Source organism: Salmo salar, chromosome 24 (assembly GCF_965601325.2).
Source record: "Salmo salar chromosome 24, fSalSal1, whole genome shotgun sequence".
In the NCBI taxonomy this organism is placed as follows: Eukaryota; Metazoa; Chordata; class Actinopteri; order Salmoniformes; family Salmonidae; genus Salmo; species Salmo salar.
This window is the reverse complement of record NC_138314.1, coordinates 22524790-22552495: the sequence shown is the minus strand read 5'-3', so window position 1 is coordinate 22552495 and position 27706 is coordinate 22524790. Positions and strand designations below refer to the sequence as shown.

The window sequence follows — 27706 nt, the reverse complement described above, 5'->3', positions numbered from 1 at the left end:
GTATTCTATTCTACTGAGCCATTTACTTTTTGTTCGTATTGTTGCATTGTCGAGAAGGAACCTGCAAGTAAGCGTTTCATTGGACGGTGTATATACCATGTATATCCTGTACATACAACAAATAAAACTTGAAACCATCTGCGCTCATTTCACATGATCTGCTCTGCTGTAGAACCTTGCCTGTCCATACACACCTGCTGGGATGATGTGTGCACTGGGTTGTTTGGTCGTCATGTACTGTAACAACATAACATATGCTGTCACATTATAACATATTTGTATTTAGATTTGATTGATCGTTGCCTGTGATACTCGTACGGATCTGAAGACTTCGCAGTCCTTCAGAGATATTGACATTAAAGAGATTATCCAGTACTTTTGTATACTTTTTAGCCAGTAGTTCTGAGAGTAGCCAACACAAGCCAAAAGTGGTCCCTGAAAATTGTGTACTGCGCCACATATGTGCACCACGTCATTGCACTCTCTCGCTCTTCTGTGCGCATTATGTGCATCTTGTTAGCCGTCACTCAAATGGTGAGGGGCTAAAGCTCATTGGTTGAACTCAAATTAACAGGGGGCTGACCCACGTAGGGGAAAATGTAGGGAAAGCGATGCAGTACATCTTCCAGAAAAACTGTGGCTTTCAAACTAGGGATTCTGTGACTAATTGAGACTAAGACAGTAATTCAGCCCCTAACTTATGCATGTATGAATTATACATTGACACATCCAGCCCAAAGCGGGAGGTTTAAAAAAGACTTAGTTGCCAAACTTCCGGAGCATGTCTTTAACAAGTCAATGTGTGTTTGATGTGCTGCTTTCTGTGGTTCCCTGAACCCACCTAAACCCAGACAGAACACAGTGCTAATGAGGCTGCCTCCCTGCCTGCCTGCCTGCCTGGAGGGATCTGATCTGCCTGGAGTCACTATAAAGCCCCTTCACAACCTCGACTCTGCAGGCACTGTATTTCTCCCTACAGCAACTCTTTCCATTCTCTCACTAGGGCTCCCCTTGTCCAATGCCACAGTTTTAGCTCAAATTTGGTCCTCTTGTCTTCTCTTCACCTCCTTTCTTTCTTTCTTACTTTCTTTCCTGATTGTTTGTCCATTTCACCCCATTAATTGTTTCCTGATGTCAGCCCTGGAGGAGCCTGCTACACACACACACAAAGAAACACTCCAAAATACCCCATTTAGCCTGTCCTCCAGCCCCTGTGTCCAGTGAATACACGAAAGGACCTGTTGAATCTCTGTAATATTATCTCAACCCAGAGTTTATTCAGGTTTTTGCATGCCATTAGCTATAGCCCTAAGGAATGTTTAAACATCGTCCTCTGCCAGCTGGGCAGAATACAGGGTATGCTGTTAAAGTTACTTTTTATTTAGCAAAGGACCCATGTACATTATCAGTGTTCTCGGTGTTGCGTGAGTAAAAGGAGCATGCATTTAGCTGTTGCCGTTACTTTTTTCTCATCAGCACTGATCGGTTTATCTTTAAACGCGCATAGCAAATCTGGAATAATATATGCTCATACATGGAGAGCTTGGTGGCTAATAGGTTGCCTAAAACAGCATACTATAGGGCTGATAATTGCCAGGGACCTCATGATACTTAGGTGCTCAGCTGTATTGCGATTCTCACTATTATATGTGTTGCGATTCGATATTGCGATTTGATGTTCCAAACATATTGCTCACTATACAGTGCATTCGAAAAGTATTCCGACCCCTTCACTTTTTCTACATTTTGTAACGTTACAGCCTTTTCGTAAAATTTATTTAATCTGTTTTTTTTCCCTTCTCATTAATCATCAAAACTGATATCACATTTACATAAGTAATCAGACCCATTACCCATTAATTTGTTTGGCAGCAATTACAGCCTCAAGTCTTTTTGGGTATGACGCCACAAGCTTGGCACACCTGTATTTGGGGAGTTTCTCCTATTCTTTTCTGCAGATCCTCTCAATTTCTGTCAGGTTGGATGGGGAGCGTCGCTGCACAGCTATTATCAGGTCTCTCCAGAGATGTTCAATCGGGTTCAAGTCCAGACTCTGGCTGGGCAACTCAAGGACATTCAGGCTTGTCCCGAAGCCACTCCTGCATTGTCTTGGCTGTGTGCTTAGGGTCGTTGTCCTATTGGAAGGTGAACCTTCGCCCCAGTCTGAGGTCCTGAGCACTCTGGAGCAGGTTTTCATCAAGGATCTCTCTGTACTTTGCGCCGTTCATCTTTCCCTCGATCCTGACTAGTCTCCCAGTCCCTGCCGCTGAAAAACATCCCCACAGCATGATGCTGCCACCACCATGCTTCCCGTAGGGATGGTATTGGCCAGGTGATGAGCGGTGCCTGGTTTCCTCCAGATGTGACTCTGGGCATTCAGGCCAAAGAGTTCAGCCGTGGTTTCATCAGAGCAGAGAATCTTGTTTCTCATGGTCTGAGAGTCCTTTAGGTGCCTTTTGGCAAACTCCAAGCGGGCTGTCATGTGCCTTTTACTGGCGGCCAGCTCTAGGAAGAGTCTTGGCGGTTCCAAACTTCTTACATTTATGAATGATGGAGGCCACTGTGTTCTTGGGGACCTTCAATGCTGCAGAAATGTTTTTGTACCCATCCCCAGATCTGCGCCTCGACACAATCCTGTCTTGGAGCTCTACGGACAATTCCTTCGACCTCATGGCTTGGTTTTTTTCTCTGACATGCACTGTCGATTTTGGGACCTTATATAGACAGGTGTGTGCCTTTCCAAATAATATCCAATCAATTGAATTTACCACAGGTGGACTCCAATCAAGTTGTAGAAACGTCTCTTGGATGATCAATGGAAACGGGATGCACCTGAGCTCAATTTCGAATCTCATGGCAAAGAGTCTGAATACTTATGTAAATATGGTATTTCTGTTTTTTTTTTTATATATATAAATTTGCTAATTTGTCTAAACGTGTTCGCTTTGTCATTATGGGGTATTGTGTGGAGATTGAGGGGGAAAAATGATTCAATCCATTTTAGAATAAGGCTGTAAGGTAACAAAATGTGGAAAACTTGAGGGGTCTGAATACTTTCCGAATGCTTTGTATATCTTTTTTAATTTTTTATTTACCGATACTTTGAGTCGAAGTATTAATATAATTTCGTCCAAAATAATTTGTAACTTAAAAAAAAAAAAATCCCACATCACTACTGTCCCATTACATTATCACTCTCATGCCCACTCTCCTTTTCAATTGCCCTCCCTCACTATCTGTCTGTATTAAATAAATCATGATGTATTTACCATCACATTCATTTGAACAAAACATTTCAGATACATCCTACTCAGAATGTTCAGTTAAGCATTTGCAGTTTTTTAAAATGTAAAACTAAAAACCCACCAGTGGAATCTGTTTGCCTTGTGAGTGTGTTAGTGGAAAATAACTCTAGTTAGCTTGACAGACGAGATCAATACAGTACATTAGCCTGTCTCCATGACACTAATACCAAACAGTAGGAAAATGGTATTTAGTTGATTAAGCTATGGGTTCAGTGTTAGTGAACTGTTGCCTATTCCCCTCCTCTAATCTTCCTGCTCCAGGGCATCTGGCGTATTCCAGTGGATGAGATTGATCGGCCCGGCAGTTTTGCATCTCATATGAACAGATCCATCGTTCTCTTGCTGGAGGTGCTGTCTCAGCTGAAGGACCACGACACACTGCTCAAAGTCTCTTTCATGCTCCAGAGAACCCCTGACCAGGGAAAGTAAGGATCTTTCCCTCATGACTCAACCATGTTTCTCTCTGTGTTTCATGGCAACATGTTGTTCTTGTGTTTTTTTCTGTGAATTCGTTTTTTTAAAAGTATCCTTTAGCTAGGCAAATCAGTTAAGAAAAAATTGTTATTTACAATGACGGCCTACACCGGCCAAACCCGGACGACGTTAGGCTAATTGTGCGCCGCTTAATGGAACTCCCAATCACGGCCGGTTGTGATACAGCCTGGATTCGAACCAGGGTGTCTGTAGTGACGCCTCAAGCACTGTTCAACTGAGGTTTCTTGCCTTTTCTCTCTCTCTCTCTCTCTCTCTCTCTCTCTCTCTCTCTCTCTCTCTCTCTCTCTCTCTCTCTCTCTCTTTCCCCCTCTCTCTCTTTCCCTCTCTTTCCCTCTCATGTCTTAAAGGAAGTATTTGCGGGATGTGGATCGTCAGGTTTTGGCCCAGAGAGCATTTTTCCTAGCTGTAAAAGTCCTGGAGGACAATCTGAACAAACTCACAGGGGTACGGAACCAAAGCACTACACATTTGGAGAGGACTGTAGTTTATAGGGTTTATCGTTTTGGCGTGCTCTTGCTTGTTGTGACAGGCTCTGTTCTCTCTCAGGTGTCGGCACAGCCTTCCATGGATGAGATGACGACCACGGACACGTCCAACAGGCCCAGCGCAGAGGACCGCAGTCAAGCACTGCCTAAGAAGCCGGGGCTCACTGAGGGGACCCAGGTCAATGCCCCAGGTCCTGACTCTGGGCTGCAGGAGACCCCTCAGGCACAGCCAGCCCTGCTCACCGCAGACGGAGACAGGGGGGATCAGCAGCAGGAAACTCCATGTGGGAAGGTGGAGTCTGCTGCAGGGGAGGGGGCCAGAGCAGGGCCAGAGGAGCCTATGGAGCTGGACACTGGCCACTGGGGGCGTCCCTCCAAGACCACAGACTCTCAGGGCATCCAACCAGACACTGAGCCCCCCAGAACTGTGTTGGAGCCTGGGGAGAAAGTGACTGTGAGCAGCCGGGCACCAGAGCTTTCTTTGGAAGACCTGAGCATCAGCTCCAGACAGCAGCAGCTCCAGGGCCCGGTAGTTAAGGGCCCAGTGTCAGCCAGTGGAGCAGAGCTGGGACAAGCCCAGGGGCCGCTACGCAGGCCCAGCAGGAAGAGGAAGCTCCTGGATGACGTAGAGTCAGGCAAAACTCTTCTGATGGATGCCTACCGGGCGTGGCAGCAGGGCCAGAAGGTCGTGACCTACAACCTGGGGCGCATTGAGAAAATCATGTCAGAGACATACATGCACATTAAGCAGGTATGCTGTACTTTTATGACTTATTGATTCCCTATTTACACGTTTACTGCCATTTTCTCTCTCCCTTCAATACATTATTTATAACCGTGTCATGTAATGCAATGTAATATGCACTAACTGAAAAGGGAAATGTGTTTGGGAAATCCCTCTTGAGAATGATTTCGCAATGAGACCTGAAACACAGAGGGGGGACTTTCCCTGCTCACACCGCTTTAGTGCTAACACCATGGAGGTGCCTTCAAACAGTGTTGTAAGGAGCCAGATAACACAAAGTAGATCATGTGTAGCCTAATCCATGCAATTGCGCTAATCATAATCATCTTCACAGTCCTACAGATATTAACTAACACAAATGGCACCGTTAATATTTACAGCTCATAACTAATTATAAGCTTAGGAATCCACACATCTCATCATACATTTAAATTGTGTTTTCATGAGAGAGAAAAAGAATAGATTAGATTTTTTTTTTCTCATGAAAACACAAATTAGATGTCTGATGAGATGTGTGGATTCCTAAACTTATAATTAGTTATGAGCTGTAAATGATGATTAGCGCAATTGCATGGATTAGGCTACACATGATCTACTTTGTGTTATCTGGCTCCTTACAACACTGTTTGACGGCACGTCCACGGTGTTAGCACTAATGTTATGCATAAAATATCCTTACCTAGCTAATAAGGAATGGTGCAAAGTGTTTTTATTAACAATTATTCAAAATGTCTTATTCTGCAACAGTTGTGGATTTGATAATTGCGAGACAAAAAATGACGTTTCCAATGAAAGGTCTTATGTATTATGTGATCCACTAATGGCTTTCTCCACTGGATTCAGACAGACGGAACGGCCCATTTAAATATTTCCATTTTACCAGCGGATAACAGATTTATTGCTCACTGACTAAATTACCGGTTTCCTGTTTTTCTAAGACAGCAATTGGCTGTTTTGAAGGTGAAGTTTGGGCATTTTATTTACTTATGATTTTTGTGAATTGTGATTGGGACCCTTTCTAGTGCACTGGCACTGCTTGTAGACTCAGTCTCGTGATTTTGGCCACATGCTCTGACTCCGAAGCCAAAATGTTACTTCTGATTCAGTTTGGATTCATGTTACCTAGAACTCACACTTTGTTGTATAAAATAGCAGGTACCCGACTAGTTCTAAAGATTCAGTTGGATTGATACTGATCAGAAAGGGACAATTCTATTGCAGTAATGCTACTGTAACATCCCCAAACCTGAATGTCATGTTAAGTTGATTTAATTTAATCATTTCTTACGTGACGCATAGCGGAACTGATCAAATAATAGAGGGATGAGTTACTTTGCGTATTGCATCTGAGCCAGATTCTCCCGATAGGTAGAAAAGTGGGAACTGGGAGTGAACTAAAGCGTTGGCTGGCATTGAGGGTGTTGTTTGAGCACAGCTCTCATCAGCCTCTACAGAAGCATAGATCAAGTGATCAGTGCTGACCGTGGGGAACCTGGCATGTCATTGGCTGTGTCAAGCCACAGAACTGGAGTGGGAGGCAACAGAGGCTAGAAAGGACACTACTAGGCTAAAGAGAGGGAGATGGCTAGCTACTACACCCCTCGCCCTATTTAACTTCTTTCAGTGTCCCTTCTTTATCTCTCTTCACAGACACAATGACGGATACTATTTTGCAAGTTAATGAAAATGAAACCATTGGAAAGTGTGCTGAGAGTTTTGGCTGGGATTTGCTTCCATACAATGCTTTGCAACAAAGACAATGAGCACTGAAAGGGGTAACATTACAAACCACGTTTCCATCCACTGTCTTTATGCGAGTAAAGTCATAACGTATAAAATAAAAGATTCACGACAGCTATGATGGAAATAGGAAGTTTCGGTACAATTGTATAAATGCCAACAGATCATTTGATCGTTTCGACATGGTGGGTTCTTTATCTGTCTTTAAAAATGAATTATGCGAGAAATGGCGGCAGAAACACCTTTTATGCGCTTTATTGATGTAAACTTGGAGTGGTGTGTGGCATGGTGATATGGTGTGTGGACCTCCCACTACGACTTGGGAAACCATGCAGTTTAATTAGGCTACAGGTAAAATAAGTTATGATGAACTTCACAGGGTGGTGAAAGTGCATGTTGATCTTGATGCTCTTTTCCAATAAATATCAATATCTTATTCTGGTGACATGATAATCAAAGCTTGACTGCCGTTTGACAAATAAAAATATTCTCGCAATCTTAGCCATAATAATCTCAACATGTAGACTAGCCTATCTGCACAGCCTACCCGCACTATCTGCACAGCCTACCCGCACTATCTGCCTACCTGCACTATCAGTGAGCTGTTGGCTAGAGTGAACGTGTCAAGACCAGAGTAGAAGCATTTTGCTATTTAACGCAACAGTTTTTGCATGAGTTGAAAATGCTATGGAAACACATTGAACTTTAGATTTCTATTTGGAATATGAAAACTGAAGAAAAAAAACAAACATTTTGTGTGCATTACGTCGTCACACTGATTTTTATACGCAAAAGGTCCGTTTGGTGGAACACACCACTGGTGGGAAAATGTGCATATTTCTTTATATTCACATGAAAATCTGTTGCCAATTGGATGGAAACTTAGATACAGTGTGTCTTCTCAGACACACCCTAATAGGGCCTGCATATCTCGGGAACAAAGTGAGCAAGCCTTGACACATTTGTATTACTACAATTGAGTCACACTAAATGCTTTTCCCTAACATGTTTTTAGTGAAGCGAAATTACAATATTAGTGCCTATTTCTTCACCTTTTTACTTTTCTTCTCTAAAAACAAGCACATCAGTTTTGTTTCATGTCATTGGGTCTGTTTTACAGTTTGGTGACGTAGCCATGTTCCTCTGCCCACTGGCATGAATGTTCAGTACAGAGCCAGAGCAGTTGCCAGGTTGTGCCAAAAGTTTCACAGTTTGCTTTAGCTCAGCTCTACGTGTTTGTGCCCTGCAAGCCTTTGTACGTCTGGCACTATTATGCTAATTTGGAAGAAGAAAAGTTGTATAAACATGCAAACAGCCCATCCCTCCACTCTACTAAGTTAGGAGGACTGCCTCAAATCAAGTCCAAATGATCAGCTCTCCAGTTTAACCAACCTCAGTCTCAGACTGCTGCCTCTTGCAATCCTCCCGAGTGTTTGGCCCCCAGGTCTGCCAAGTCATTCTCCAGACCATTTTATTTGGCAGCCACTTCTTACAACCTAGAGAGTTCCACCTACTGCATCAATCAATCAAATGTATTTATAAAGCCCTTTTACATCAGCTAATGTCACAAAATGTTATACAGACCCCCAGCCTAAAACCCCAAACAGCAAGCAATGCAGCTGTAGAAGCACAGTGGCTAGGAAAAACTCCCTAGAAAGATAGGAACCTATGAAGAAAACAGGCTCTGAGGGGTGGCCAGTTCTCTTCTGGCTGTGCCGGGTGGAGATTTTAAGAGTACATGGCCATTAAGGCCAGATTGTTCTTCAGCTGTTAAAACGTTCATAGATGACATGCAGGGTCAAATAATAATCAAATTGGTTGTAGAGGGTGCAACAGGTAAGTAGTACCTCAGGAGTAAATGTCAGTTGGCTTTTCATAGCCAAGCATTCAGAGGTCGAGACAGTAGGTACAGTAGAGAGAGTCGAAACAGCAGGTTGGGGACAAGGTAGCATGTAGGGTGAACAGGTCAGGGTTCCATAGCTGCAGGCAGAACAGTTAAAACTGGAGCAGCAGCACAACCAGGTGGGCTGGGGTCAGCCAGGAGTCATCAGGCCAGGTAGTCCTGAGGCACGGTCCTAGGGCTCAGGTCCTCTGGGAAGGGAGGGAGTGAGAGAATATTTAGAGGGAGCATACTTAAATTCACACAGGACACCAGATAAGACAGGAGAATGACCCTATCCCCCCAGCACATAGACTATTGCAGCATAGATACTGGAGGCTGAGACAGGGGGGACACTGTGGCCCCGTCTGACGATACTCCCGGACAAGGCCAACCAGGCAGGATATAATCCCACCCACTTTGCCAAAGCACATCCCCCACATCACAAGAAGGATATCAACAGACCACCAATTTACTACCCTAAGACAAGGCTGAGTATAGACCACGAAGTTCTCCTCCACACCTCACGCGGAAAACCGGACTGGAAGATCATGTCAGTGACTCAACCCACTCAAGTGACGCACCCCTCTTAAGAACTGCATCAAAGAGCACTATTCAGCCAGTGACTCAGCCCCCGTAATAGGGTCAGAGGCAGAGGATCCCAGTGGAGAGAGGGGAGCAGGCCAGGCAGATACAGCAAGGGTGGTTCGTCGCTCCAGTGCCTTGCCGTTCACCTTTGCATCCCTGGGCCAGACTACACTCAATCATAGGACCTACTGAAGAGATGAGTCTTCAGTAAGGACTTAAAGGTCGAGACATAGTCTGCGTCTCTCACATGGATAGGCAGACCATTCCATAAAAATGTTGCTCTATAGGAGAAAGCCCTGCCTCCAGCTGTTTGCTTAGAAATTCTAGGGACAACAAGGAGGCATGCGTCTTGTGACCGTATGGTACGTGTAGGTATGTACTGCAGGATCAAATCAGAGAGATAATTAGGAGCAAGCCTATGTAATGCTTTGTAGGTTAGCAGTAAAATCTTGAAATCAGCCCTAGCCTTAACAGGAAGCCAGTGTAGAGAGGCTAGCGCTGGAGTAATATGATCAAATCAAATCAAATGTATTTATATAGCCCTTTGTACATCAGCTGATATCTCAAAGTGCTGTACAGAAACCCAGCCTAAAACCCCAAACAGCAAGCAATGCATGTGAAAGAAGCACGGTGGCTAGGAAAAACTCCCTAGGAAAAACTCCCTAGAAAGGCCAAAAACCTAGGAAGAAACCTAGAGAGGAACCAGGCTATGAGGGGTGGCCAGTCCTCTTCTGGCTGTGCCGGGTGGATATTATAACAGAACATGGTCAAGATGTTAAAATGTTCATAAATGACCAGCATGGTCAAATAATAATAATCATAGTAGTTGTCGAGGGTGCAACAAGCACGTCCGGTGAACAGGTCAGGGTTCCATAGCCGCAGGCAGAACAGTTGAAACTGGAGCAGCAGCACGGCCAGGTGGACTGGGGACAGCAAGGAGTCATCATGCCAGATAGTCCTGAGGCATGGTCCTGGGCTCAGGTCCTCCGAGAGAAAGAAAGAAAGAGAGAATTAGAGAGAGCATATTTAAATTCACACAGGACACCGGATAAGACAAGAGAAATACTCCAGATGTAACAGACTGACCCTAGCCCCCCGACACATAAACTACTGCAGCATAAATACTGGAGGCTGAGACAGGAGGGATCAGAAGACACTGTGGCCCCATCCGATGGTACCCCCAGACAGGGCCAAACAGGCAGGATATAACCCCACCCACTTTGCCAAAGCACAGCCCCCACACCAGAGGGATGTCTCCAACCAACCACTGATCCAATTTTGGGGTTCTAGTAAAGATTCTAGCAGCCGTGTTTAGCACTAACTGAAGTTTATTTAGTGCTATATCCAGGTAGCCGGAGAGTAGAGCATTGCAGTAGTCTAATCTAGAAGTGACAAAAGCATGGATTAGCTTTTCTGCATTATTTTGGGACAAAAGGTTAAAAAAAATTGTTATGAAGCTGGAAAAAAGCTGCCCTTGAAATATTCTTGATATGTCAGTCAAAAGATGGATCAGGGTCCAGAGTAACACTGATGTCTTTCACAGTTTTATTTGATACTGTACAACCATCAAGATTAATTGTCAGATCCAACAGCAGATCTCTTTGTTTCTTGGGTCCTAGATCTAGCATCTCTGTTTTGTCCGAGTTTAAAAGTAAAACATTTGCCGCCATTCACTTCCTTATGTCTGAAGCACAGGCTTCCAGTGATGTTTTATTGAAATGTACAGCTATGTGTCGTCCGAATAGCAGTGAAAGTTGACATTGTGTTTCCGAATGACATCACCAAGAGGTAGAATATATAATGAAAACAATAGTGGTCGTTAGATGGCGCCGACAGATAGGGCAACTCTGCTTCCAGCTCCTAAACAACTCTGCAGTATTCTTTTTTTTGTATTATTTCTTACATTATTAGGCCAGGAAATGTTTTGTGTTATTACATACAGCCAGAAAGAACTTTTGGATATCAGAGCGGCGGTAACTCACCAACATCACGACTGAGAATACGACTTTCCTGAATTGGATCCTTTGTTCGTACCCCTCATGATTAACTACTCATGGTGTGATTGACCTAGAACACTTTACAATCAAATGCCGACCGTATTACCTCCCAAGAGAATTCTCTTCGGTTATACTCACAGCCGTGTATATTCCCCCTCAAGCCGATACCACAACGGCCCTCAAAGGACTGCACTGGATTTTAACAAAGCAAATGTGAAGAAAACGCTACCGAAGTTCTACCAACATGACTGTAGCACTGCTACTTTCCCCGCCCTCCCTTCGGCAAATCTGATCACGACTCTGTTTTGCTCCTTCCTGCCTATAGGCAGAAACTCAAACAGGAAATACTCGTGCTAAGGACAATTCAATGCTGGTCTGACCAGTCGGAATCCACGCTTCAAGATTGTTTTGATCACATGGACAGGAATATGTTCCGGGTAGCCTCTTAAGAATAACATCAACGAATACATGGATACGGTGACTGAGTGTATCCGGAAGTGTATAGGATATGTTGTACCCACTGTGACTATTAAAACCTACCCTAACCAGAAACAGTGGATAAAAGGCTGCATTTGCGCGAACCACCGCATTTAACCATGGCAAGGTGACTGGGAATATGGCCGAATACAAACAGTGTAGTTATTCCCTTCGTAAGGCAATCAAACAGGCAAAACGTTGGTATGGAGACAAAGTGGAGTCGCAATTCAACGGCTCAGACATGAGCCGTATGTGGTAGGGTCTACAGACAATCACGGACTTCAAAGGGAAAACCAGCCACGTCGCGGACACCGTCTTGCTTCAGGACAAGCTAAACACCTTCTTCACTCGCTTTGAGGATAACACAGTGCCACCGACGCGGCCCGCTACCAAGGACTGTGGGCTCTCCTTCTCCATGGCCGACGTGAGTATGACATTTTAGCGTGTTAACCCTCACTAGGCTGCCGTCCCAGACGGCATTCCTAGCTGCGTCCTCAGAGCATGCGCAGACCAGCTGGCTGGAGTGTTTACGGACATATTCAATCTCTCCCTATCCCAGTCTGCTGTCCCCACTTACTTCAAGATGTCCACCATTTGTTCCTGTACCCAAGAAAGTAAAGGGAACTGAACTAAATTACTATCGCCCCATAGTACTCACTTTTGTCATCATGAAGTGCTTTGAGAGTCTAGTTAACGATCATATCACCTCTACCTTACCTGACACCCTAGACCCACTTCAGTTTGCTTACCGCCCCAATAGATCAACAGACGAGAGGAATACCTATTTTAAAATGCTCTTCAATGGTCTTCATTGACTATAGCTCAGCATTCAACACCATAGTACCCTCCAAGCTCATCATTAAGCTCAGGGCCCTGAGTCTGAACCCAGTCCAGTATAACTGGGCCATGGACTTCCTGACAGCTGCCCCCAGCTGGTGAAGGTAGGAAACCACACCTCCACTTTGCTGATCCTCAACACTGGGGCCCCGCAATGGTGCCTGCTCAGCCCCCTCCTGTACTCCCTGTTCACCCATGACTGCGTGGCCACGCACGCCTCCAACTCAATCATCAAGTTTGCAGACACAACAGTAGTACGCCTGATTACCAACAATGACGAGACAGCCTACAGAGAGGAGGTGAGGGTCCTGGGATTGTGGTGCCAGGAAAATAACCTCTCACTCAATGTCGACAAAACTGAGGAGCTGATCGTGGACTTCAGGAAACAGCAGAGGGAGCATGCCCCATCCACATCGATTGGACCGCAGTGGAGCAGGTGGAAAGCTTCAAGTTCCACGGCTTAAACATCACTGACGATCTGAAGTAGTCCACCCACACAGACAGTGTGGTGAAGAAGGCGCAACAGCGCTTCTTCAACCTCAGGAGGCTGCTGAAATTTGTCTTGGCAAAACGCTCACAAACTTTTACAGATGCACAATTGAGAGCATCCTGTCGGGCTGTATCACTGCCTGGTACGGTAACTGCACCGCCTGCAACCGCATGTCTCTCCAGAGGGTGGTGCGGTTTGCCCAACGCATCATCAAGGGCAAACTACCTGCCCTCCAGGACACCTACAGCACCCAATGTCACAGGAAGGCTAAACAGATCATGAAGGACATCAACCACCCGAGCCAGTGCCTGTTCACCCCTCTATCGTCCAGAAGGCTAGGTCTGTACAAGTGCATCAAAGACTGAAGGACAGCTTCTATCTCATCAGACTGTTAAATAGCCATCACTAGGCGGCTTCCACCCGGTTACGTAACACTGCACCTTAGAGGCTGCTGCCCCATATTCATGGTCTTGAAATCACTGGCCATTTTAATAATGGAACACTAGTCAGTTTTAATGTTTACATATTTTTGCTTTTCTCATCTCATGTATATACTGTATTCTACTGTATTTAGTCTATGCCACTCCGACATTGCTCATTTTGATATTTATATGTTCCTTAATTCCATTATTTTACATTTAGGTTGTGTGTATTGCTGTGAATTGTAAGATAATACTGCACTGTTGGAGCTAGAAACACAAGCATTTCGCTACACCCACAATAACATCTGCTAAACATGTGTATGTGACAAATAAAATTTGATTTGATAACAGAACCTTGCGGAACACCAACATTTACAACTGATTTGTCAGAGGACAAACCATCCACAGAGACGAACTGATATCTTTCTGACAGATAAGATCTAAACCAGGCTAGAACTTGTCCGTGTAGACCAATTAGGGTTTCCAATCTCTCCAGAAAAATGTGGTGGCGATGGTGTCAAAAGCAGCACTTTGCAGAGCCTTGGTCTGACGCCATTAAAAGGTAATTTACCACCTTACATTTGCATTTTAGTCATTTAGCAGACGCTCTTACCCAGAGCGACTTACAGTAGTGAATGCATACTTTTCGTACATTTCATTTCATGCATTTTTTTTGTTTGTTTTTGTACTGGCCCCCCATGGGAATCGAACCCACAACCCTGGCGTTGCACACACCATGCTGGCGTTGCAAACACCATGCTCTACCAACTGAGCCACAGGGAAGACCAGAGTGGAAACACTAAGGCCCTTCACGAGTGCAGTCTCACTGCTATGATGGGGTCTAAAACCAGACTGAAGCGTTTTGTATACATTATTTGTCTTCAGGAAGGCAGTGAGTTACTGCAACTGCTTTTTCTAAACATTTTGAGAGGAATGGGAGATTTGATATTGGCATCATTTTATTTTTCAGGTCAACGTTTGGCTTTTTCAAGAGAGGCTTTATTACTGCCACTTTTAGTGAGTTTGGTACACATCCAGAGGATAGGAAGACATTTATTATGTTCAATATAGGAGTGCCAAGCACAGGAAGTAGCTCTTTCAGTAGTTCGTCAATGCAGAACCAAAATGTTTTTAACACCACACCACCACATAATAAAGTAGCTTGTTTGAGAGATATGTGAACATGGAGGCTTACTTTCATGTGTGTTACTCCATTAGTACTCCATCATTTGTGCTACTCCATGTACAGCAGCATCAGCTTCCTGACTCCCACACACAGAGCGCAGTGGTCTAAGGCACTGCATCTCAGTGCAAGAGCCGTCACTACAGTCCCTGGTTAGAATCCAGACTGTATCACATCCGGCCGTGATTGGGAGTCCCATAGGGCGGCGCACAATAAGAATTTGTTCTTAACTAAATTGCCTAGTTAAATAAAATAAACAGAGGCACACATCTACTGACAGACAGAGAGCAGACAGCCTCCACAGAGAGAGGCCTAATGAGGGCCACCTTCCCCTATTACTGCGGCTCCTATTACTACGGTGTTTTCCTAAGTACATGGAGTAGCCAGCCAAATAAATAAAAAAGTATTCAGCCAGGGTTTCCAGGGCTGTCTTAAAAAGGGGTCCAGGGGCATTGCCCCCCGGCTGCCATTAGCAATCATCCTTATAACTTCTTCTGTGTGCAATTATTTATATATATTCGGTAATACAAACAATTATTGGTACCATGATTGTCTTCAAAATATGTATTTATTTATTTACACAAAGATGGACCACGAAGATTGCCATTTTCCCATTCACTATAATGGGGTGTCCTGTTATCAGAAAACAATGCCTGCAGTACCGGAATCAGCCTTGAACTTTGTCGCTTCAATGAGAGGGGGCAGTCGTTCTCCCCTGGTGTGCATGCACACTAATTAACTGGGTGATTTGATTAGCAAAGCATATGGAGCCATCTGACCATCTTTACTGACCAAAATATTTAAGGCTACTTATGGAAATGTGATTATTCAATTTTGTTTTAAATAAATTTGCTAACATTTCTAAAAACCTGTTTTCCCTTTGTCATTTTGGGGTATTATGTGTAGATTGATGAGGGTGAAAAAAAAAAATTCAATCAGTTTTAGAATAAGGCTGTAACGTAATGAAATGTGGAAAAATTCAAGGGGTATGAATGCTTTCCGAATGCACTGTAATCCACACAGAAGGTCTCAAAAAGCAGGTTATACAAACTTGCTTCCCGTATTCCCTTTTGAGAGAAAGAGTGCAGGTCAATATCAAAGCATTAATTCACAAACAGCAACATAACTCATTTGCATTGCAATAGTCAATGTACCGTACCAGGCAGTTCATCAAAACAGCAACACGATGCTGGTTTTCACACAGACATCACACCGGATCCCTCTCTGTCGGTCTGAGTAAATAACGTAGCTCCTCGGGCCGCCTGCATCGGCACCTGCCGGGAAAAGGCTATACCGACTTTTATGACTAGCGAATTTAACATTTTAAATGAAAAGAAACCTAGATTATTTATGAAGTTCAATAAGTAGTTGGCCAAGAATATGTACATTACCAGCTGTTTAGGTGGCGATTAGTGGAAACACTAAGGCCCTTTGCTATGTGTTAGCCATCCGGAGCTGAATCACTGGTGCTAACGTGGCTGTATGAACGGTGTAAGAATGTGTTTCTCTGCTCTGATCGTTTCTGTTCTCTTCTCTCATGGTGTGGACAGGTGGACGAGGATGTGGCGCTGGACCAAGCAGTGAAGTTCTGCCAGATACAGATGGCCACGTCAGCACAACGACAGGTAGGAGGATGACCTGGCCCACACACACACACACGCCGTGCATATTTCATGCATATACTCTACATCTACATGGACCCCATACAAACACAACACTCACAAGTGTAAACATTCAATATGTCCATAAATCCCATGATCCCAGTTGAATCAAAGCACTGGTCACTAATTGATCTACCCCAGATTATCCAGATATCATATTCTTATTTGTTTCATCTGCTCATCTGACTGGAGAGTTCTTCCACAGCCAGGGCTTCTCTTCAATTTATCTGGGCTTTGATTGAAGCTATTCGAGGGATGTGTGGTCCCACAATTCAAATAAAACTTGAGGTTGGTTATAATTGGTAAATTGAGGTAAATTATAATTGGTTGCTTCTTGTCTTTCCCATCCGCGAGATGTTAAGCTAGATCTAAATAATTCCCCCGTACTACTTGAAACTTGTCAGCCATGGATAGGAGCCCTGGGGGAATGATACAGTACTCTACTCACTAAATACCGGAAAAGCAATGATTGTTAATCATGACCCATTCTATTGGGTCACTTCCTCTTTCCTTTCTGGGAACAAACCGTTTTGAATAGATACGTTATCCATTTTGATGCATGTTTGTTTATTTCTTGATGATGTTAAAGCATGTCTGTTCCTCTACTCTGTTTGCACTACACATTGTGTCATTTCACTATTTTCCCCTAAGGCAGCGTACTTAGGGGAAAATAGCGTACTACAGCGTACAGTGCATTCAGAAAGTATTTAGACCCCTTGACTTTTTCTACATTCATCTACACACAAATACCCCACAGTGACAAAGGAAAAACAGGTTTTTAGAAATATTTGCAAATTTATAAAAATATACACTACCATTCAAAAGTTTGGAGTCACTTAGACAAAGTTTGGGGTCACTTTTTCCTTGTTTTTTAAAGAAAAGCACATGTTTGTCCTTTAAAATAATATCAAATTGATCAGAAATGCAGTGGAGACATTGTTAATGTTGTAAATGACTATTGTAGCCGGAAACGGCTGATTTTATTTTTTATATATTTTTTAATGGAATATCTACATAGGCGTACAGAGGCCCATTATCAGCAACCATCACTCCTGTGTTCCAATGGCACGTTGTGTTAGCTAATCCAAGTATATCAGAAGGCCAGCATCCCGCAGTCCGGGCTCTGGCTGAGCCACTCAAGGACGTTCAGAGACTTGTCCCGAAGCCACTCCAGTGTTGTCTTGGCTGTGTGCTTAGGGTTGTTGTCCTGTTGGAAGGTGAACCTTCGCCCCAGTCTGAGGTCCTGAGCGCTCTGAAGCAGGTTTTCATCAATGATCTTTCTGTACTTTGTTCCGTTCATCTTTCCCTCTATCCTGACTAGTCTCCCAGTCCCTGCCGCTGAAAAACATCCCCACAGCATGATGCTGCCACCACCATGCTTTACCGTAGGGATGGTGCCAGGTTTCCTCCCAGAAGTGACTCTTGGCATTCAGGCCAAAGAGTTCAATCTTGGTTTCATCAGACCAGAGAATCTTGTTTCTCGTGGTCTGAGAGTCTTTAGGTGCTTTTTGGCAAACTCCAAGCGGGCTGTCATGTGCCTTTTACTGAGGAGTGGCTTCCGTCTGGCCACTCTACCGAAAAGGCCTGATTGGTGGAGTGCTGCAGAGATGGTTGTCCTTCTGGAAGGTTCTCCCATCTCCACAGAGGAACTCTGGAGCTCTGTCAGAGTGACCATCGGGTTCTTGGTCTCCTCCCTGACCAAGGACCTTCACCCCCGATTGCTAAGTTTGGCCGGGCGGCCAGCTTTAGGAAGAGTCTTGGTGGTTCCAAACTTCTTTCATTTATGAATGATGGAGGCCACTGTGTTCTTGGGGACCTTTGATGCTGCGTACATTTAAAAAAACAGATCTGTGCCTCAACACAATCCTGTCTCGGAGGTCTACAGACAATTCCTTCGAAATGATGGCTTGGTTTTTGCTCTGATATACACTGTCAATTGTGGGATCTTATATAGACAGGTGTGCGCTTTTCCAAATTATGTCCAATCAATTGAATTTACCACAGGTGGACTCCAATCAGTTGTAGAAATATTTCAAGGTTGGTCAATGGAAAACAAGATGCGCCTGAGCTCTATTTTGAGTCTTATAGCAAAGGGTCTGGATACTTATGTGATTAAGGTGTTTCTGTTTTATCTTTAATACATTTGCAAACGTTTCTAAAAACCTGTTTCAGATTTGTCATTATGGAGTATTGTGTGGAGATTGATGAGGAAAATACTTTTAGAATAAGGCTGTAACCTAACAAAATGTGGAAAAAGTCAATGGGTCTGAATACTTTCCGAATGCACTGTATGCGTCAATTGAGTTTCAATTACTCGAATGCCAAATAATACACTCTAGTCTGAATGTCTGACTGCTAGTGTCTCTGACTGTATAGGAAAGACTGTCCTTTTAGATTGAGGGTCTCAGTGGTTATTAGTAAAGGTTATTTATTGACACAATAAGGCGACAGCTGTTGGGACCCATTCACTGTAGCCTTGTTTCACACTGTACCCTAACTGAGGGAAATAACTAGCTGAACTGTCTGCTGGGGAGTGTGCTAGTTCTGTTTGCCCTTATTTGGGTGCTGTGCTGTTAGCTTGTGAAGCCTGCAGAGCTCCATGGGCGGGCAACACAGCAGTGACTGGCTGCAGAAGCTGTCAACTAGATCATAGTATTGAGTTTCCTAATGGACTGACATTCTTCTCTCTTCCATAGAGCACGTGAGACGGTGTGAGCTATTAACATGCCGTGTCTGTCTGTAGTAAGATGAGCTGTGTTCTAGCTGGGTAAATCCCAGGGCTTTCTTCTCTGCACCATCCTGCCCGTGCTTAAAATAACCCCAGGTGCAGTGAGAATGTTCCCTTTTGTCCTTTGTCTTCACACAGTAGTTGCAGAACTTGTTATTGGTTTGAACTGAGTAGTACCATTGATATGTGCAGCATTGCTTATTTGCACATGAAAGGAAATGGTACATTTTGAATTCTATAGGGAGAATTTAACACAAGTTTATTCTGCAGCCATATGCAGAGACGCTATACACAGTCAAATTAAAGTTAAAATGCTAGTGATATCGAATGTGAAACTGGGGGGAAAAAGCCCGTTTTTATAATAGCTTTGTTGTGTGATGCTTACTCTAACCTATAATCATTGCAGCTGAGCTTTGTGTTTATCTCTCGCATTCTTTATAAAAATCATCAGTTCTTCTGCCTCATCTGTGGGTAGTCACTGAGCCCCCATCCCACTGCCTCCGCATCCGGCTCGGGTCTCTCATCCTGTTGTCTCGCTAATGTAAACCACAGTACGGCATACTAAAGGGAGAAAACGATGGGTAGGCTACTATAGCTCACAATTTACAGTTATTTAGCATAATTTATACAGGTAAGGGTTGTGATCATGGCCTTATAAAGGCTCTGTGTATGTGTGCATCACAAGTCATGATGTAGATAAGACTTTGATGCTGGATCCAAGCAGGATGGTTTCATAACAGTGTGCATGTGGTCAGTTGTCATCAGTGTGTCCCATTTATCACACCACATCTAGGTTTCCCATGTGATTTTTCTCATTAATCCATGTTTTAGATTTAATTGACATTGTTGTTTGTATTCAAGGTCTAGTTACTATTCTAGTGGTTGTTATTTGTAAGGCCTAATACAGTGCCTTCAGAAAGTACACCCCTTGACTTTTCCCACATTTTGTTAGAGTCTGAATTTAAAATGGATTAAATTGAGATTTGGTGTCGCTGGCCTACACACAATACCCCATCATTTCAAATGTTTACATATTGATAAAAAATGTAAAGCTGAAATGTCAGTAAATGGCAAGCCTAAATGAGTTCAGGAGTTCCAATTTGCTTAACAAGTCGTATAATAGTCGTATAATAAGTTGCATGGACTCAATAATAGTGTTTAACATGATTTTTGAATGACTACCTCATCTTTGTACCCCACACATACAATTATGTGTAAGGTCCACCAGTCGAGCAGTGAATTTCAAGTACAGATTCAACCACAAAGACCAGGGAGGTTTTTCAATGCCTCGTAAAGAAGGGGACCTGTTGGTAGAAATAAAAGCAGACCTTGAATATCCCTTTGAGCATGGTGAAGTTATTAATTACACTTTGGATGGTCTATCAATACACCCAGTCACTACAAAGATACAGGCGTCCTTCCTAACTCCGTTGCCGGAGAGGGATTTTACAATGAGGCGAATGGTTTGGCTGTGATAGGTGAAATCTGAGGATGGATCAACAACATTGTAGATAATCCACAATACTAACCTAAATGACAGATTGAAAAGAAGAAGCCTGTACAGAATTAACATTCTAAAACATACATCTTGTTTGCAATAAGGCACTAAAGTAAAACTGCCAAAAATGTGGCAAAGAAATTATGTCCTGAATACAAAACGTTATGTTTGGGGCAAACACAACATGTTACTGAGTACCACTCATCATATTTTCAAGCATGGTGGTGGCTGCATCATGTTATGGGTATGCTTGTCATTGACAAGGACTAGGGAGTTTTTTAGGATAAAAAGAAACGTAATAGAGCAAAGCACAGGCAAATCCTAGAGGAAAACACAAGGCCAAATATACACTGGATTTGCTTACCAAGACGACATTGAATGTTGCTAAGTGGCCTAGTTACAGTGTTGACTTAAATCGGCTTGAAAATCAATGGCAAGACTTGAAAATAGCTGTCTAGCAATGATCAACAACCAACTTGACAGAGCTTGAAGAATTGTTATACTGTACAATCCAGGTGTGGAAAGCTCTTAGACTTACCCAGAAAGACTCAAAGCTGCAATCGATGACAAAGGTGATTCTAACATCTATTGGCTGATTCTGTATTGTGAAGATTCTGTATTTCATTTTCAATACATTTGCAAACATTTCTAAAAACATGTTTTCACTTTGTCGTTATGGGGTATAGTGTGTGTAGATAAAAAAAAAAATTTAAGTGATCCATTTTGATTTCAGGATGTAACAAAACAATATGTGGAATAAGTCAAGGGGTATGAATACTTTCTGAAGGCGCTGTATATGGGGCTAATATAGCAGAGCAGAAAATGACTGTGTTCGGGGTGATCCTCTGCTCCCTGCCACCTACTCACTTTATGCTCTCTCAGGTGCACAAATCTAGATGACTGAGTCACACCTGTGAACGGAGACAGAAGATTCATACAACGTGCCTAGTCACCAAACCGATTGATCCTCACATTAGTGAGCACACTCTGAGCCCTCTCTTGTGTATAGAGATTACATTTTACTGAGCCTGAAAATAACGAGTTTATATCTAGACACTCAATTATAATGAGTTGCGGAGTTGCCATTGCTAATGTATCGAAGTTGTTATTGTACTGCTGGGCTATGTGGTCTTTGAGACAGAGCTGACACCTGGAAAGAGGAGGTTGGCATAAGGCTAAGCAACTCCCCTGCAGGGGTCTGGTTGTTACTCATGTGGGTGGGATGATCTGCTAGTCGTGTATTGACAGGATTCATTTTAATATTTTGCTGTTTCACCCATCCATTTACTTGGGACTTATTTGCAAAGTTTTGTGGGCGGCCTTGGTCTCATTTGCACTCTGTCCTCCTTACCAAGAAGTCAGGTCACATCTCAAAGCCTTCAGTGCCACCTGCCAAAGTCGATGAAGAATATGGAGCTTCAGGTCTCAAAGAAACAATGGCAGCCCTTGAACTAAGTCTTATTTGGAGTAACGATAACTTGGCTATAACGATAACTTGGAGAGGCAATAATTTAATGAAAAGATTATCAGAACAGGAGATGACATACACAGAACTGATAAGCTGCTTTTTAAACCCCATCTCGGTAATTGCAGTAGGGATCACCCACTTTGAAACCAGTCTGGCTGTAAGCAGTCTTGATATGATACTCAGTGAATGGTGGAAACAACAACTAGGCTGCACGGAAGAGTCTGCTGCAGTGCTCTCAGGTACTTATTCTCAGAGCAAAGGGTCTTTATTGTGTTCCTATGTCTTTTATGTATAATTCATGATATGCAAGGAGCTGCTATGATGATATGCAAGGAGCTGCTGTTGGTCTGTGTTGCTGTGCCCCTTGCTGCTGTTGCTGTGCCCCTTGCTGCTGTTGGTCTGTGTTGAGATGTGGGTCTGTTGCAGCTGGAGGTTTGGTTGGTTGGTTTGTTGAAGCCTGTGTGAATCCCTCATGGAGCCTCGTAATAAACAACTCGGAGCAGGATTTGACTATAAATCCCTGCAGTGGGATCCTGAGAAAAATACCAAGTGAGCTATGTTATCGGTAGATCAGCTGACTGATCCAGACTAACCTTGTGTTGTGTGGCAACCTGATAGTCATGTTACCTTAAAGCTGAGACCTGCGAAAGGTGAAACGGTGCCATTGGTCGCCCCCAGGCACATTTGTTTTGTTTTTTAAAAGGAGATGAACATTCGGCAACGTAATAAATGAAAGAAGTCTTAGTACATACTCTTCTATCGCGCATGCAATGATGTCAGAGAGAATAAAACCGTGTTCGTTGTAATGTCTTTGTTATTGTAATATAGCAAATGGACGTTTCAGTTTCACCGCAATGGATTCCAACTTTAACCTGGACATGAGTCATGATAAGATTATAGAAAATCATCTATACTCCATCTTGTGCATTCATTTGGTTTGAATCTTTAAAGTGAGATGAAATTACACTGACCCTCTGACTTCTTACCTTCATTTGATTAGCTTTACTACTGCTGTATATCATTATCAGTGCCCTGCCTCGAATTCCTCCTTCCCAGTTATCCAATGTGTCCCTGGCATTCAGTCCAAAGCTTTCCTATTTGAGGGAAACCAAACGGAAACTGTATTCATGCCATTTTCCATTGGCTGTGTTCTTCCGGTTGCCATGACAGCAGCTGTGGGAGCAGGGCGGCTCTTGTCACAGGTTGTTTGTGCAGCTCTTGTGTTTATGAGTAGTCCTCAAAACACGCATGGGAGAGTGGCAGGCAGGGTCGGAGTATAGTCCTGGAGTTGTGTTCCTGTGATGGCAGATCAGATCCCCCTGCATGCTTGCCCAGTCTGACTCCACACACTACAGGTTCCACACAGAGAAGTACGCCTCAGACCCCTGACACCTCCACAGGACACAGCTCTAGCATTAAGTCAGTGTAATAGTAATGAAGTTCATTTTTTTGTGTGAACAGTGAGACGGCATTGGTTATAATGACTCAAACTGTTCCTACGGCGGTTCTACGTACAGGGGAAGAAGATTCTACTGCAGATGGGCACTCCGTCAGGCTCCTCCTCCTTACTGCCACTCTGTCTTTATCTTTATCAGTCTGCCAGTGATGCCCCGACAACACCTAAGTACTCCAAGGAGCACCGCGACATCTTCTTCCCTGCCTCTCTGCCCACCCCGGTCCTGCTCAGTCACGCTGCCTGCCACCCCCTGTCTGTCCAGGATAGCCAAGCCAAACTCCAGTACGAGCCCCTTGGCAAGGTGCCCAGACCTCCAGCCAGCGGCTCCCACGAGCACTGTCAGCCCCAGCACAGGAGAGCCCCCCTGCCTATCCACCCTGCTTCAACTATGGCCTTCCACCCCCAAACAGGTCAGTTTCCTTCCTCCCTCCTCTCGCAGTACATTTCATAAAACACAACTGTAACACTGCCTGTTAAACTGGTCTGATAAAAAACGCGTTTAAAATATGCTGCTACAAAGAGGATAAGTTCATCAAACATTTCATAAAAATTGTGTGGATCCTCTTTGGTGAATATATTGCAATGTGAATAGATTTGTAACAGCCACGGTAAGTTAGCTACAAACTGGGTTTTTTCACTGTGCTGTATCTGCAGTTGATGATTCCCTGCTTTGTACCTGCTTCTCTAGGGGAGGAGGACAGATTAAACTGTCAGAGCTTCTCTCTCTCTCTCTCTCTCTCCTCTCTCTCTCTCTCTCTCTCTCTCTCTCTCTCTTGTGCTCTGTTTCTCTCTGTCTCTGTCTCTCTCTGTCTCTGTGTAATTAGATAGCCAGCCAGCAAGGGGCACACTTGCCCACCCAGAGCAGTGTTATGTAACTTCATGACCTGGTTGAATATTGAATTTATAGTTTAGTAAGTCACTAATGTCTCCCTAGTACATCTGACACTTACAGATGGAAGTGTTTGAAATAATTATATTTCTTTAACTCGGGACACTGTTCTCCTGATGATGCAGTGTTTCCTTATGTCACGATTTTGTCAAGCCTCTTCAGTTTACCGTCCTGATTGTTGAGTACATTGAATATTTAAGGAGGGTATCATCCACATGAGTGCGCACACGTGAGGTGTGAGGTTAAGGAGATCAATGCTCAGCATCAGGAAGCTCGACACTGAAATCTACTAATGGTTTCCCAGGCAACCTGAATGAAGAGGTCGGGTAGAGAGAGAGTGGATTATTGTATATGCTGGCAGGGCTGCGAGCGCTACTGAACGATGCTACATGAGGATCTCGCAGGCAGGCTGAGGCATTACTTTCCCTCGTATTTCCTATTTTCCTCCAGCTTTCATTGTGGGATCTGTTATGGAAGCCTGTTTGAAATCAGTGGCTTTGTTTGTCTATGTATTAAAAATGCTCATGATAATGTTGGTCATTGCAAACATTGTTGCTATAGTATAGTGCACTGCATACTGAATCAGTCTGAAATGGGTTATTCTGTCAACCCCAGAAGTATGAGTGAGAGCCTGCCATCTTGTCTTTCTTCACTGTGCTGGTGTATGTGTTTTGAATGCTGTATGGATTGTGACAGGTGATGTGGTTGTGTTTCTCCAGAGGAACGTGAGGAGCCCCCAGAGGGACTGTCCTACAGACAGCAGGAGTCTCATCTTTGCCAACAAATGAAGTTGGCCACTGTGTCCCCAGGGCAGGAGGCTGCAGGCTGGTACCATGACGAGCCCGCTTCCTGTAGTGCCACACAACCCTGCTCAGGTAAGAACGTTTACAACCAGGAATTACCAAGTAAGAATTCCAATAAGGGGAAGATCCATGTGAGAAGTTGTCATAATGTTTCTCTGTCCCATCTGTCTCTACCTCCTCTGTTGTTTAGACCAGCAGCTGTATGGCAGCAGTGAGCAGTCCAAGATTTCGGACCCTAGTCGTATCCGCTCACGCATCCCCCCCAACATGCCAAAGCTCTTCATCCCCTCCACTGTCACCAAGTTCCCCCCTGAGATCACCGTCACCCCGCCTACTCCCACCCTGCTCTCCCCCAAAGGAAGTATCTCAGAGGAAACCAAGCAAAGACTCAAGGTGCTCCCTCTCTCTCTCTCTCTCTCTCCCCTTCTCTCTCCTATCTATTTATCTCTCTCCCTATCCTATCTATGTATCGCTCTCTCTCTAGCCTATCTATTTATCTATCTTTCTGGAAACGTTCTATCTTCTCACCCTGTCTATCAGTGAAACTAAACCCTGCGGTTCTCTGCTCCTGTTCCTGTGTAGAACGTGATCCTGTCCTCCCAGTCGGCGGCCACAGTGAAGAAGGAGACGCTGAGCCAGCCGGCCCTGGAGGTGCAGGAGACCTCTAGCCAGGAGTCCTCTCTGGAGAGTGAATCAGACGATGGGGATGAGGAGGATGATTACATGGACATCTGAGCCACTGCTACAAGACTGAACAAACCCTGGCCATTCCTTCGAGCTAGACCTGACTACCATCAAACCCCTCCACTTCCTCCCTTGTCTTGAAACGATGGAATGGTACATGTCACTGCAGCTAGTGTCTCTGTGTTGGTGCAGTTGGTCTATCTTGTAATTTCAAGCTGTCTTAATGGAAAAAAGCTCTTGAAGTGAAAATGTGCAAATGCGCAATGTTCTGCTCTTGACACTGGATGACTGGGGATGTTTTTCGTTTAACAGCAATTTTGCAAAGTGCCATTTACACTTATCACACCTGTCAGCTAACCAAGCTCTCCATGGTCTTTCACATGAAAATGGGAAAAGGTGTAAAATGATGATCTACGCTTACTGTAAGTTAAGTGGTCAGAATTGGTGGTGGATTGTTGCTATGCAGACACATTCTTAGCATGCAATGCAGACACATTCTTAGCATGCAATGCAGTTGGCATCCTTGGCTGTGATTTATACATCTTGCACAGGTAATGGGGCCTAACTAGAATTTGGCCTGCTTTTACTGTATGTTTCAACTGCAGCTAAGTCCTTGTTGTTGGGATGCAACATCCCACACAGGTCCTTCAACATGATGAAATGTGCCATGGCAACATATCACAGGTGCCAGCCAACTTCTATCCATACACATTGATATAAGAATCTGAACGGCAAGAAATCCACATTTGTATGTGACCTGCATTTTCATGGACACTAAGATTTACTGAGGACTGCAAACCAGAGTTTTATATAGGGCTCCTAAAGCAATGTTGAGGACCCTACTTCTCCAAAGCCTAATAACCTGTAGCAGATTGGATATGTTTACACTTCCCAGTGGGATGTCTTTGATTTGTCTCTTGTTCATGTTCTATTTTTGTACTCAACTGTCTTATATCAAGTCTTGTTTGATTTTGTCCTTTTGTTTCTCTGTGGATTTGTAGCTTGGAGGACCCTTCTTTACCAGGAAGAGGTCCTGTCACCAGCATTGCTGAGAATAATAGACAAAGTGATGTTTTGGATTAGTCTGAATTAGCTTTTGTAAATATCACACTTAAAACATATTCTCAAATGAAGCAACTCTTACGTGGTCCGGGTGTTTATTTAGCGTTGGGGTCAAGTGTGAATGTTCCTAATTCAGCGGAAATGCCTTGGTAAATATGTTTAAATTCTATGTCAACTCAGAGGACGACAATAGAATGTTTTTTTTTTTTTTACAGATTGTTTCTATAAAAAGGATATTTACCATATGTTTCTTGTAAATTGTCTTTAGAAGACTTTTTAAAAGGAAGAAATTATCAACAAATAATTGTAAAGGACATCACCCGAACAAGTCTTGCTTGACTACCTACCTGTAAATGGATGTTTGTATTTTTTGGTGTAAAATACTGTTTTGTATTTCTGCTGCTGAGCTTCTTATGGGAATGTATAATGGCTGAGAGGTTTTTCTTCCTTAAACCTTGGCACAGGCTGGGGAGTTGTTGTTCTTTACATATTAACTTGCCACATTAAAGATGTCACAAACCAAAAATATACGTGATACGCTCTTACCTGGTCTCGGTGCTCTTTAATTATACTGGCTGTATAATTTCAGCCAGTAGTTTTGAAAGTAGCCCAATCGTGTACAACGTTATCCAGTTCATATATCATATGTTATGAATTCTAATTCGTACAATATTTTTGAAATTTCTACGTGCTTAAGATCCCGTGAATTTCTTTAATACATATTTTCATTACTTGGTGTTTTGAACTGAAATGTTCTGTTTATTTTTATATTTAGGTTGAGTTTGAGCTTCAATCCCCGGCAGCTATAATGGTA

General features: G+C 43.6%; 1 protein-coding gene across 5 annotated transcripts in view; it reads left to right on the top strand.

Moving 5' to 3' along the window:
- Window positions 1–27437, top strand: part of LOC106585560 (calcineurin-binding protein cabin-1) — a 75946-nt gene extending 48509 nt beyond the window's left edge. For all 5 annotated transcript variants that reach the window (XM_082968587.1, XM_082968586.1, XM_082968585.1 and 2 more), the window contains 8 exons: window positions 3567–3730; window positions 4148–4244; window positions 4347–5036; window positions 16194–16268; window positions 23594–23864; window positions 25063–25218; window positions 25337–25539; window positions 25729–27437. In XM_082968587.1, coding sequence (XP_082824713.1) covers window positions 3567–3730; window positions 4148–4244; window positions 4347–5036; window positions 16194–16268; window positions 23594–23864; window positions 25063–25218; window positions 25337–25539; window positions 25729–25881 — 1809 coding nt within the window. In that variant the 3' untranslated portion in view covers window positions 25882–27437. The remainder of the gene's footprint in view (window positions 1–3566; window positions 3731–4147; window positions 4245–4346; window positions 5037–16193; window positions 16269–23593; window positions 23865–25062; window positions 25219–25336; window positions 25540–25728) is intronic.
- The last annotated feature ends 269 nt before the right edge of the window (window positions 27438–27706 follow it).